The sequence below is a fragment of the Uloborus diversus genome, chromosome 9, assembly GCF_026930045.1.
Source record: "Uloborus diversus isolate 005 chromosome 9, Udiv.v.3.1, whole genome shotgun sequence".
NCBI lineage: Eukaryota > Metazoa > Arthropoda > Arachnida > Araneae > Uloboridae > Uloborus > Uloborus diversus.
The window spans coordinates 46,310,141-46,324,991 of record NC_072739.1 but is presented as its reverse complement, the minus strand read 5'-3'; the positions used below and the strand labels follow the sequence as shown (position 1 = coordinate 46,324,991).

The window sequence follows — 14,851 nt, the reverse complement described above, 5'->3', positions numbered from 1 at the left end:
GGTAAAGTTTTTACCATCTGGTTCAAAACCCATGTCCAAAACTGTCCGAAAGTGTCCAAAACTATTGAGAAACCATATTTTGTGAGAAAATATCAAAAACAGAACAAGATGTGACAAAATTATGTTATTTTTAAAAATATATTTATTCAATGTGAACATTTAAGTACAGTGAAACCTGTGTAAGTTGACCACTTGCGGTGCACTACTTTAGTGGTCAACTTACAAAGGTTGATTTATATGATAAGGGCTAATTCCGTGCCTGAAAAAAAGCGGTCAACTTAGACAGGTGGTCAACTTACAAGGATGGTCAGCTTCACAGGTTTCACTGTATAAATATATAGTCGACGCTTGATATAACGACCATCTCCGTTCCACGGAAAAAGGTCTTTATAACGAGTGGTCGCTATAAGGGATAGAATTTTTTCAAAATACACATGCGTGATGAATGTTTGGTAGCTCCATTAAAATTGGCAACTTTCAAGGATTTTAATTAAATGCTTAAATTATTTTTTATCTTTAAAAATGAGTGCAAAATATTACAACAAAATATTAAAAAGACTCTAAAATGTAAAGATAAAAAAATTGTTTTGTACTTTTCAAATCACTTTTTTTTTTCATAAAAAAAATCAGAAATAGTTATTTGCCTTTTTAGCACATGGGATTTTTGCAGAACATAGTTTGCCATTTCAGCAAGAGATGTTAAATAGTGTTCTGTATTTTTTTTGCCTTTCAAAAAAACATTTTAAAAGTCTCTATAGCATTAGAAGCTTTTTTATACTTGGAGCTTTGGTCACAATTTCATTTTCTTCATCTGATGATACAGCAATTTCTTCCTGTCTACAATATCGAGTAATTAATTCATCTTCTGACAAATGTTCGACACATTCTAAGTCATCTATTTTAGCATGATCCTCCAAGTTTAGCGTTTCCTCCAATTGCATTTTGTTAGAAATTTCTTGCAACATTTCCTCTTCTTCATCGAAATTTTCGATTGCTTAAAAATCATTTCAGCAGTAGATTTTGTTTCCTCGGGTTTTTTAAAACCAGTATGATGAAAGCAATTCGTGATGGTTTTGTCTGAGACGGCATTCCACGCTGTTTTAGACAGATGCAAAGCTGTGAGGGCATCCGCTTCGTACTTCTCACCTTCGTCGAGTGCAGAAACAATCCTTCGCAGCAGTAACTTTCTGTAATTATGGTTAAAGCTCATGATGACCCCTTGGTCTAGAGGCTGAAGAACAGACATGGCATTAGGTGAAAAATATTACACACTAATTGATTTTGACCCCTTTAGTTTGGGATGAACTGAACAGTTATCAATCACGAGAATAATTTTCCTCCACTGAATTGTCATTTGCTTATCCAAGCGACGTAGCCATTCCTCAAAACTAACAGATGTCATCCACGGTTTGGTGTTGTTTTTATAAGTGACTGGCATGGTTTTGAGGCCTTTAAAACACTTGGCTTTTTTTATTTTCCTATCGCTAAGAGTGGGAGTTTCTCGGTACCAGACATATTTTAACATAAAAGAATTGTTAGTCTCTGTTTGGCTTCTTTCCCTCCACTTGCAGTTTCGTTTTTCAAAACAAAATTTATGAGGCTTCACCATAAAGAACAGTCCAGTCTCATCTGCGTTCTTCTGGGGCATAATTTTCGATAATTTCTTTCAGCTTTTCCTCTTTCCATCTGCTCACTGCTTCTTTATTCACTGAACCACTTTCGCCACAAAGCTTCTGGAATGAAAGACCATGTCTGGTTTTAAATTTCTGTAACCATCCGTCCAAAGCTTTGAATGCAGTTTCTTCATTGTCCATTTTTTGAGCAAAACTTAGAGCTTTTGAGTTTAACAAATTTTCATCTATTGGAACAGTTTTTGATCGCAATATTTTTAGCCATTCATATAATCCTTCTTCAAGCTTCTGAAATTTCCCTTCGCTGGAACTATTTCTGGATGATTTGACTCCTATTTCTTCTTTTTTTCAAAATTGAATCCCGGCTCTTAATGATGCCAAATAGGGTTTTTAAAACCCTTTAGGAAATTTCAAAAGCCTTCTCAATTTCACAGTTTTTCAGCACTCTTTTATCTACTTCTCTTAAGATTTCAATTTTAGTTTCTAAACTTAATGCTTTACATGTATTTGAAGCTGCCATCTCATTCAATTATGAAGAAATACATAGTGTTTGGTCAGTTGGTATTTCACCAAAGAATCTACCCAAGTCTTTTCACTCCTTCCCCCAGCAGAGGATGACTAATCCAAGGCATATGACCTAGATCCTGTCCAGGTTCAAGTTGAAGAGCAGGTTATTTGTCCTCGAACCTCTTATCACATTTCTGGAAGCAGAACATCTGAGCTGACATGACATCTGCACTGACAGCAAGGCTCCTCTTATTTTGGAGAATCAACCCTTAAAACTCATGTGGTTTAAACACTAAACTACCATACCAATACATTTGTCAACCCCTTTTCCTAAGGAACCCGGAAATTTCATGTTTCCTTTCCCTCTATTCTTTCTGTGCTGTGGTGAGTGGGAATTCCCCTCCCACCTGTCAAAGTCAGACTGAACACTTAAGACTCCATGCAGCTTATCTCTAAACAATAATCAAGGTCATTTCAGAGTGCAAAAATGTTCTACTAGGAAAAATACCGGAAATAGTGTTCGCTGAACTCGGTCGCTATATTGGATTAAGCAATACAAAACGGTCGTTATACCACAAGCAAATTAAAATGGAGTATAAGGGTAAAGTTGGGACTATTACCACTGGTCGTTATAATGGAATGGTCTTTATAATGTGTGGTCATTATAAGGAGCATCGACTGTATAACTTATTTATATAGCAGATTTTAATCTAGTTACGTAGAAATTAAGTATTTTAATTTGTATGTATGTGCATGAGTTTTTTCTTTTTCTTTCCATAAACCAAATTTTTTGACATTTATGCATGTGTGCAAAAGAGAGTGTTCAAGATATAGTGCAATAATTGATTTTAAATGCAATAAATGACAATTTTTCTGTAGTTACAGCATGTATTATATTTAAAATATAAATTAAAAAAGAATGCACACATTTTAAAATATAAGTGTTTAATCATCAATTTCTTGTTTTTTAATCTATGATTTAAAAAATAATTTTTATTAAAACATCATGAGAACTTATTTGCGAAAACCTTTTTAAATATTGGACATTTAATATAAAACATTCCTTTGAGCTATAAATGGAACTGAAATTAGTTATCTTCATTGTGCTGTGAATTTCCTTTCATAACTCTACCAACTGTTACATAAGAAAGTTTTTATGTGATAGTTATTGGCAATGCACATTTTGGAGAAAAATATTATCAAATACTCATTTTTTTTATTAAACCTCATTAATATTTATGCATTACGAATATTCAGTAAATACCAATTGATTATATTACATCCCTTTAAAAGCTTTAGCATAGTTTTGTACATTTTAAGACAGTTTCGGGCAGTTTTGGACAGTAAAACACACCTGTCCTGTCCTAAACCAGTTTTGGACAGTCCAAAACCCAACCCTGTTTTCAAGTAGGGCAAAGAAAGTCATAATCACTATCATTAATAACGTAAATCAGGGAAATTTGATGAACTTAATCAAGGAAAAGTCACGGAAACCGTTATAGCATTTCATTTCTCCAAAAAATCCTGTAAAATACGTTTTACTGTCAAAATGAAACTGCTAATGAATAAATTAGCAATAGTATAGCATACCTGCCAACTTTTGCGGACTTCGCTGAAGTGTTACGGACTTTTCGTGCTCTTTTCCAGTTACGAGCCAAATCTTCAGGATTTTTCATGTTGTGTTGGAACAAAATTGTATCTCGCCAATTTTTGTGCTAATGGTACCTTTGCGGAACACCTCACAGTGTTTCGGGCCAAGTAGCCAAGGAGAGGTTACTGTAGTAGAATCGCAGGAGAAGAGGTTAGGCAAGATTATGACGTCACTCAGTGGTACAGCGCTTGACTTCTTTGGGATCCAATCGAAGCAAGCCTCTCGACGGGCAACTAAGCCAACACTTCCAGTGCCATTTAATCAATTTTCTTGCTCGCTCAGTCTGTATTGTTTCTTGCTTCGTTTTTTCTTTTTTTAAAAGGTGAGTATACGTTTCGATCGTTTAAAGAAAGCTATACAAGTAATTTTTACTAAACGAAAGTAAGTTCAATTTATATGAGATTCTTAACTAACTTTATATTTTTAAATGCAAAGAGGGTAGACTAATGTTTTAAAAGTGTACTGTTTAATTTTACTTTGCGTTAAAAAACTTCTGAATTAAAAAAAAAATCATTCAGATTTTTTTTTCTCGGAGGGTGGCAGGTATGGGATAGCTTTAGTAGGATTGTGGGTACTTGGAACAGCTTACCAGAAGAAACTATAATGAGTAAGGGAGTGGATAGCTTTAAGAGGGCCATTGATCTTCATTGGGGACTGATAAACTGATTAGGAACAGCCTAGCTGGGCTCAGAGCCTGTTGCTCTGGTTGTCACATTTGTATTTTATAAAAAATTTTTTCTAACATGAGATTAATTGCTAATTTATTCATTAGCCGTTTCATTTTGACAGCAAAATCCAGTAAACATGACATTATAATGGTTTTGGATCTTACTGCAACTTTTGAGATGAAATCGAAGTCGCTTAAAACTACCATTGCGTAAAGCCTTGATTTTCTCCAATGCTGTTTTTGAGTTGTGTCACTTTCCTTGGCATGATGGTTTAAACAGTATGGCTCCTAGTACTTGTTCAGAGCCAACTTAATGGAAATTTGAACATTTGTATCCTTTCCTAATTTAATGTTTGCATTTTATCCTTGTCTTTCCTTTCAGATGAAGCAAATTATTCGAAATGAAACCAGCATTGAAAATTGGATTGTTACCAAGGTACGTTTTTATAGATTTACTTTTTGAAGAACGTTGTACATTGTGTGAAAAATAATAGAACCCTTTTGAATTTAATATAATTTCAACAAATTAGTAATTTCATTTTTTATGGATTGTAAACAAATGTAATATATTTACATTACAATTACGATATTGCACTAAAACTTAATATATCTGGTGCATAAATAAGTTTTAAAGGTTTTTTAAGAGATGGCTTCACTAGTATTTAATTGAAACAGACAATGCTGCAACTAATTTTATTTTATAACCTCATCGTTATGCTTTCGTGTGGCATTTTGCTGAAGTAGAAACAACATAGTTTTTGTGTGCTTTGAATATGTCAACTATTGTACCAAGCCAACAAGACTCAGTTTGCAGGAAAATTCACTTTTCTGCTGTCATTTGAAGAAAAATGCATCTGAAGGGCATCGGATGCTGTCAGAAGCATATGGGAACATGCTTCATCGATTTCCACCTGTGAATTTTAATATAGACCTTTTAAAAGTAGTGATTTTGATACCAATGGCAAAGAGTCCGATGAATGGCCACAAATGTTTGAGGATGCCGAACTTGTAGCTATATTAGACGAAAACTAGTGCCAAACAATTTTATCGAACTCCATTGATGCATTTGAGCCGAGCATTGAGGGGAAAATGGCCACAATATAAGGAGAGGCACGACAAGGTAATTTTGCAACATGATAAAGCTCGATCACTTGTCTCGCAGCCAGTCAAAACTTCCTTGATATGCTGAAATGGAAAGTCCTACCCCATCTGCCATATAGCCCAGACCTTGCCCCTTTAGACTACTATTTGGTTTTGTCGATGACGCATGCTCTTGAGGATCAGCACTTCCCCTCATTTGATGAAGTCCAAAATTTGTTTGATTAGTGGATATTATCAAAAGATGCATCCTTTTTTCGAGATGATGGACAATGCTCAAAGAATGAACATGAAACCATTTTTTCACAAAGCATCAAACTTGAAAAAAAAATCCTTTAAAATTTATTTGTACACCAGATAATATTATAATAATTGTAAACTAGTTATGTTTGATTAATACTAAAAATGTTTTTTTTTTTAATTTAAAAGAAAAGTTATTTTAAAATGAAAATTCAATGAATAATTTAGCAATAGCAAAGTGTTGTAACTTAAGGGAATTGTTTTAAAATAGTTTACTATGGATTTGTTTGATGTCAAGTAATTAGCATTACAATATACTACGTTGATTACAATAACTGTTCACATTTCAAGTTCTCTATACAAAGCTTGTCATTCTCTGTGCTTTATCTGTCAAGCACTGAGCCCATGTAACTAAATTGTGGAGAAGGAAAAGCATGCATGTAGGCTTCAGCAAAAATTTTAGAATGCATACTTACTTCTTTGTGTATGTTTATCTCAAACTTTTACCTTTAAATTGAATATATTTTTTATCCATTTATGCATTAATTTTTGCACTTTTTCTCTGTCACTGTCCCATAATAAGAAGCAAATACATAGAGAAGAAGCAAATACATAGAGATCCCTACTCAAAGGAATTGGAACTAGAGACGTACCGAGAACTCAATAACTACTCGGTACTCAGCCAAATTTTGATCAGATACTCGGCCAATATCAAGTAGTTGTAAAAAATTGAATATTGTTCCAAGATAGATTTTGCAATCAATAAAAAAAGTGCAAGCATATAATATACTGCAATCATTTACAATCTTGTATAATTAAAAACTGAGTGGATGTATTTATGAATGTCCAAGTTACTTCTCCCGAACGTCAATGAACTGACCACCGAACTAGGTATCGTTAGATTCTTATTTTCCCCATCTTTATGTTTGGCTATTTAACATAATCTTCTGATTATAATTAGCGGAGATATCGATTAAAAACTATTAATTGTGACCCTTTGATTTCAAAATAAAATTCATATTTTTCAAAACTTTCCTACATTCAAATTATTATTCAGTGCTTCATCTCAACTTTCCACAACAATACTTGTATCCAAATTTGTGGCGTGAAGAAAATCATTGAGAAGAAAGATTTGTTGCCATTTTTCCCTCGAACATGAACAAATAAAATTCTGGCCTTTGCTTTAAAGGCTTTTCCTTTATTCGTGCTGTTGCTTCATTATCTACTTCTCAAGCACCTATTCTGTGACAACTTAACGGTGCCGGTCCTTTTCGTTCGTTTAAACTTGGGTATATTTCCAAGTCCTTTTTCTCAGAACGCCACTGTCGCACGCACCTCTCATCAACTTTGAATTAAGAGCTGCAACCCTTTCTGATACTTTCCACCCAAGATACAACACTTAAGTTGAAGTTAGATGTTTAACTTTTGTAGCGTTTGGGTGCCATACTTCAAGTGAGAACAAGAATAGAAAAATTGTGAGCCATTGAAAATTCTTGTTCCACGTTTGCATTGTGTGAGAGTGCAAACTATGCCTAAACAAGTTGCATGAGCAAGCCAAGTTTCCACAGCATTGCCAGATTTTTCAGACAAATACAAATTTTATGGAAAATAAAGCCTAAGGCATAGACAAAGTCAATCATTAAACACTAAAAGAAATCAGGTCTTTTTTTTTTCTTTAATTGTGGTAGTGTTATCACAATAGACCACAGTGCTTTTGAGCTGAAAGCTTTTACTTTTTTACTCGTTTATTTCTGCAGTAATTCTTTTCAGCCAGACTATTTCTTTTGCAGTCTCTCCTAATGAGATATATATTCCGGCTCCATTGTAGATAACGCTTATTTATGTTTGGAGGTTCTCCATTGAAATGGAATTTATCAATTCAGACAATTGAGGCCCTATCTTATCGATTTACAGCATAGTCAGAATCTGAAAAACCTTCAATAACAATCCTGCCGATTGCACTTAATTTTCATTTATATTCACAGGTATATTTTGAGTAACTTAGCTTAATGGGGGGGGGGGGTCAAAAAACAATGCAATGCTTTTTAGCTGGATTGGCTTGGAATTATGAGAAAATATTTACGGCATTTGAAATGTTGGTACAAGTTTTCCCAGCAATATATGCCAAACATCCCAAATTTGCAAAAACATTGAATGCCTCATCCTTGCATTTTAGAAAACACACATAGGATTTACGAGAAAAGTCACCAATAATGCAAGAAATGTATTTTTTTCCCTTGAAGGATTCAGTCTGAAAAGGCCTTATCAAATCCACATGAATTAGAGCAAGAGGGACTTGTAAATGCCATTCAATGACAGGTTTGAATGAGCACTTCCTCTTTTTGCCCTGCTTCCAAATTCACATTCAGGTCTGAGTCCCTTCTTCATTTAAAGATCATGGGCAGCTTCCAGCATCCTTGTCTGATGAATAGTGTCCATATTTGTGTGTGAGCAAAATGTTTGCCACAGCTCCATGTCTACATTCACAGCATTGACCTTTTCAGAATAACCGTTGGTATTAGAGGTACTGAAATAACGGGTATTCTCACAATTCTTGTAAAAACCAAGTTTAACATAATGAAGTTTGTTTATTAATTTTGCTGCAAATAATTGGACATTTTTAAAAATTAAAGACACAAATTCTACTCGGATAACATCTTAATTTAAAACCTTGTCTGTCAATACATGATCCAGAAAACAAATTGCATTGCAATGTTGGAGCGAAAAAGACGTTTTTTAAAGTAATTGTTACTACTTTTCCATCTGATTCTATTTTGAATCCCTATGCACTCTACTTTATGTATAATGTTGCCAACAGCTGCCTCCAATTGGGTATTCTGAACCGGCTTTAATTCAGCAAATAAACTTTTGTTCTGGCAAAAATGTGCTCTACTACTGGAATACAGGAGCCATGAATTTTAACATTTTGGAATGGTGGTGATGGCCGTTCCACTCACTCCAGTCAGTCACTGAACAAAACATACCAGCCTGAATGTCTTGTTTCATTTCTACATTGAAATTCTTATTTTGATTATCTTTATTACGACTTCAACATCATGAGGCAATATGGCCCTATTTCTTACAATAATGACAAATTTTACTTTTGAAAAAAGGTTTACTTTTCCCATTTGCCACTCTAAATTTACTTTGTTTTGAAAAAAACATTCATTGCACTTTTGTAAATCCGGCTCTTTTGTTAAATACTTGATTCTACTCTTCTCGGCTGATAACTCGTCTTTGACTAATGACTTCTCTTTTTCCCACCGGGAAATAGCTTGGACTATACTGTCAAAGTTAGAGGGTAGAAATCTAATTCATTGAAAAGTATAAATTTTTTCTTCCATAATATAGCCGTTCTTGACTAACTGTTAGTAAATTTCCCCCAGCCCGACAGCAAATTACACAACAGATTCATCTTCATATACTCTACATCAGAGAAAGGATTCTCATACTGCGGCCATTCTGGCCAATGTTGGGAGATCAAAATTTCTTTTCAAAGTGTTCCAAGCTTCACTTGGGTCTTCTATGTCATCAATTAATCTTTTCAAATCACATTCCAAATTCAAATAAATATTTGCCAAACCTTGACCACATCTTTTCCTGTCAAGTGCCGGAATTCCCCCTCTTAATTTTTTTTTTTTTTTTTTTTGGGTTACCTCCTCATAAATCTCTTTCTATAATGTACCATTTTCATGTCCTTGGACCAAGTAGCCCAATTTCTCTGTTTGTATAATCCTTTCCTATGTTTGGAGAAATTATTTTATTTCCCCCAGGCAGACCAACCGCGCACTCTGCTACGGCGTCATTTTCAAAATTAGATCCCATTTAAATATTTGAAGTTGATGAAATGATTCAATAGATCAAGTATAATTTTGGAAAATAATTAATCAAATATAATTATGTTACATTATTTTAATGTTTTTTGTACAGTTTCCTTTTAAAAATTATATTAGTTGGAGCATTTTTGTACAAATATTATAAAAATTGTCACTTCTGTAACTTGACAAATTTTATAATATATCATAACTGAAAGTTAAGCACATAATAGTATAAACATGAACGTGAAGTAAACTAACATTTTCAGAATCATCTTCTTGCAGAAGGCAGGTTTGGTCAGTTCTTGTAAAATGAGTTGTCACATGCGAGTTTTACGTAGTTGTCAGTAGTTGTAGCCGTTAAAGGAATATTCATCAAGCAGAATGGCAGCTCCGTGGCTCACTACTTGAAAAAATACTTTAGCAAACTGTTTATAAAATTCCTCTAAGACATAAAAGTAAAGACTGTTGCCAAAAACAAACTTATTGTTCTTTACAACAAAAATATATCTTTTGCAGGGAAATTACATAGAAATATTTAAAAGAAAAAAAATATCAAAACACTTACTCACTTAATTTCTTAACAAAGAATTTATCTTAGAGCAGGAATTAAAATGGAGGTAACACGTCCAATCATTGGCTTAGCAAAAGTTGACCCAGACCCCAAGTCACGTACGTGACTCAACAACAACAACGAATGGTTGGCACGTTTTGCATGAAACAAGCCAAAGAAACCTGATTTCTTCTAATGCTTTGCTTTGAATTCTATCCCGTGACTTGGTGTCTGGGTTTCATGAATGAAAGTCTTCACTCCCTCCATTTTATCTCTTCTCAATAGACTTTATCAACTGTCTTTTGTTTCAAACGCGTGTGTCATTTGAAGTAAGGTCAATCTAAAGCTTTATCTTTCGAGTTCAGCTGCATTGGTGTTTCCTAAATTGCCATAATTTATTGCACAATCTATGCTGGAACAGTGCATGTAATCAAAATAAAAAGCAAATGTTTGGCATGTAGTTATGCTCTTGCTATTATGATTTAAAACTATTTATATATGCATCTACAAATATGATCTGAATCAACAAAATTTTACTCTACTACTGTTTTACAAAAATATGAATAAGGGGTGTGTGTGTGTGTGTGTGTTTTTAATTTTTATTTTACGCTTGGCAGTATAGAAATAATTTGTCTCAAGGTTGATTTTTCTTTACTTTCTAGGCTCTTGTAAGACCTAGACCAGAATACAGTCAGTTTGTTTATCCATATAATATTGGATGGTGGAGAAATATAAAACAAGTTTTCTGGGATTCACTTGGGAATGGCATGACAGACTGGCCTCTTGTGGATGGTTGTCACCAATATTCGCTAACGGTAAGTGTTAATTGTCTTGTTGTATTTATTGTAGTAATGAAGATGACTTATGTGCAACTAAATTGTTCTCTTTCCTTCAGAAGATGTCCCCCCCCCCCCCCCCGATTTTTGTGTTTTTCCTTTTGTCCCTGTTTTCATCTCTGCTCAGTTCTGTTAGAAATTTTTCATGTTACTCTGAATTATTTTTCTATTTACTCTTTTGACTTGTCATTCAAAATTTAAAGAATGCCATTAGTTTGTGCGCTTATTTGAGCAAAAATTTTCCAAATTGCAGTAGTTTTATGTCTTTTACTCCTTAAACAATTTCTTTTCTTTGACACCTTTTTCAAATTGAAACAATCATTTGATGCTGTATAGCCCACTAAAAGGCTCTTATGCCAAAAAAAAAATCAAACCAAATTACTTTATCCGTATATTAATTTATAGGGTATAAAAACAAGTATCTAATCTTATTTTATATTTCGTGTGAATACCTGACTGACATGAATCAAACATTTGTTTGTATATTTAACTGAGTTGAATATACAAATACATTTCTATATTTCTTAACACGGTTTCTGCATGTTATTTAATGTTATAAAGAATAAATATATTTTGTCCCGCCAATAAAATTTATCTTAAACTTGATTGTTTCCCCTTGACGTGTTTAATCATATCTGTTGTATTTTGTATATTATATTAAATATTATTTGTATATTAATTTTATTAACTTTATCTTTTCTTCTGAAAATGAAATTTATGTTAAATTTGGTTCCTCTTGTAATCATATCTGTTCCTATTTTTTCCTACTTTTTAAAGTTATTTTTTTCCTACTTTTTTGATTTTTGATTCATTATTCCTACATTTCCCCCCCAAAAAACCACTTTGGGCTCTGCCTGTTGAAGACAGATTCAAATGTGAGACACATGTTGCCTATCTGACTTTGATGCAATAAAAAGAGTTCTAGTGTCGTAGATTAAAGTAAAACCCGAAAAGGCCATAGTTGGGTTTCTATGTCAAATCTGCCCTCGCGGATTTTTCAACACGCACTTGAGGGATAATTTTGGTGTCGAATAAAAATAATTTAGCCAAATTCTCAGCTCTTTATCTCGAACAACCTTAGAGTTATTCAAAAAAAAAAATTTTTTTGGATTTTAATTTTTTTTCATATTAAAATTCATAATTAATAAATGGTAGTTTTTTTACTTATTCTTTGGAATAAAATACATAAAAATTATTATAGTCATAATTTTTAAACGAAAAGCTGATTTTTGACGACGGAAACAAAATTTAAATATTTTTTTTCAATGCTTTTCTGAAAAAGTGTCACTCGCCAAATTTTGTCAGAAAATGTCGGAAAAACATCTCTCCACTCAGGACTTTTTTTCGAATTTTTTGAAGTGGTGGAACAAAACAGAAAAAAAATAAATAAAAAGTGATTTTTTTTTCATAATTTTGCATTTAAACAAATTTATATATTTTTTATTGCCAAAAAATTCATTTGTACCAAGTGAGAAAAAAATAGTCCGCAAAGTAAAGAAAATTTAAAAAGAAAATTTTTATTTTGAAAATACTAACAAAAATTTATACTACCAGAAAAAACACAAAAGTTATTAGAATTGTAAAAAATGATTAAAGAGTTTTTAAATAAATATTATTCAATTTGAATTGTACATAAAGAAGATTATATAATTTGTCCACTCAATTTTGAATAATTTTTCAGTCTGGATCCAATAAAGACAAAAATTTCAAATATTAATGTAACTTTTTTACGTCGTTTAACATAATTTTTTAAAAATAACTGACATTAGATAAAAAAATTTAAACGATTAATATTGATTTTTTAAGTAAGGTTATTCTTTGTTACTGTCTTCATTTACAACGCAACTGACTTTTTCATCTATGAAAAGAACTCAATATTTCAGCGTGCTTTACTATTTTTTCTAAATATCGAGCATGAGACAGAAAATATATGATCGCAGCAATGTGTGAGGAATATCCGACATTGCGCCTACCATTAGCACAGTCACAACAATACCGAGTAATCCCAGTTATGTCATTCTAATCTGAATTATAATCAAGAAAATGACTTAATATGTCGCTATCTCACTTCAAGTTTTATGATATTAGATGTGATTTTGACATAGTGGATATATATTTTCTGTATCATGCTCGATTTTTGGCAAAAATAAATAAAATTATTTATCTGCTGAAATATTGAGTCTGTTCATTGATAAAAAGTTAATGTCACTGTGAATGAAGACTAACCTTACTTAAAAAAAATAGTCATGACTTGTTGAAAATTATTGTATTAACTGTCAGTTATTTGAAATAATTATGTTAATTGATGTCTAAATTATAATGAAGTTACTTTAATATTCAAAACTTCTGCCCTTATTGGATCAAAACTGAAAAATGATTCTAAATAGCATGGACAAATTATACAATTGCCTTTATGTACAATTTTACATTGAATAATATTTATTAAAAAACTCTTTAATCATTTTTTTTTACATTCCTAATAATTTCATAAAGGATAGGTCTCTGTTTTTTTTAATGGTTTTCTTTATATTTTTTCTCTGGTAAGATAGTATTTTGGAATTTTTTTTCTTTTTTTTTTCTTTAAATGTTCTTTTTTACTTCACAGACAATTTTTTACTGACTTAGTTCAGACAAATTTTTTTGACAAAAAAAATTAAAATTTGTTTGAACGCAAAATTACGAGAAAAAATCACTTTTTAATTTTTCTCGTATTGTTCCATCGTATCAAAAAATTCGAACAAAATCCTGAGTGTAGAGGAGTATAAAAGACCTTTTTTGACAAATTTGGTGAGTGTCACTTTTCAGAAAAGCATTGAAAAAAAAAATATTTAAATTTTATTTCTGGCACCAAAAATCAACTTTTCGTTTAAAAATTATGACTATAATAAGTTTTCACGTATTTTATTCCTAAGAATAAGTAAAAAAAATTACCATTCATTAATTTTGAATTTTACTATAAAAAAAATTAAACTAAAAAAACAAGTTTTTTTTTTTTTTTTTTTGAAAAACTCGCAGGTTGTTTGAGATAAAGAGATGAAAATTTGGCTAAATTATTTTTATTCGACACCAAAATGATCCCTCAAGTACGAGTAAAAAAAGCCACAAGGGAAGATTTAACATAGAATCCTGGTTACGGCCTTTGACATGGATTGAATATGAGACAGAGTACTACATGAAAAATAAAATGTTTTTAATCGGAAGTGTCTGTGAAATTTATCTGGAAGTAATATTAGCTGTTTTCCTGATATTCACTCGTAAATCTATTTATAATTGCATTTTAGAGTCATAATTTTTTCTAAACTGGTATTTTATTTCTTGCAGATAGAACAGATTATTCAGAAAGATGACAAAAGAGCAAGAAAAAAACAATATACCATTGTTGAAAATTATAATGGATCATGGTTTCCAATTTCAAAAGGAATTAGGACCTGTCTTTCGCCACCATGTAGTGATGAATCACGTATTCCGTTGCGTGTAGGAGATGCAGTTTATGTAACAAGATGGCGAAAGTATGTTTTCATTTCATGAAGATTATTTTTGAATATTCAGGGGTGTCTTGCCCATCCCCCAAGACAATAGTGCACCCCCCCCCCCCAGCTCTCCAAGAATGACATTCTCTCCCCAGAGAAATAAAAAATACTCTTGCAAACATGCCCTTAAAAGTTACAGTGGTGTCTGACCCCACCAGTTACATTACCAAATGTGGAGTCTGGTGGTATGTCAAGTGACCATACATCAAATAAAAGGCCATATCATTGAAATAAATGGAGGAAGCGTTTTATTCTAGTTTTTAACAATTGGGAATTAAGTTTTCAATGCAGAATTTTAATATTGGCAACTCTTTGTTTCGCAA

General features: G+C 32.3%; 1 protein-coding gene across 1 annotated transcript in view; it reads left to right on the top strand.

The window, feature by feature from the left end:
• The window catches only part of LOC129229504 (palmitoyltransferase ZDHHC6-like), a 62,854-nt gene that overhangs the window by 45,289 nt on the left and 2,714 nt on the right, over positions 1-14,851 (top strand). Inside the window, exons 5-7 of the mRNA XM_054863822.1 lie at positions 4,839-4,892; positions 10,825-10,977; positions 14,320-14,507. Of these exons, the coding sequence (XP_054719797.1) occupies positions 4,839-4,892; positions 10,825-10,977; positions 14,320-14,507 (395 nt within the window). The remainder of the gene's footprint in view (positions 1-4,838; positions 4,893-10,824; positions 10,978-14,319; positions 14,508-14,851) is intronic.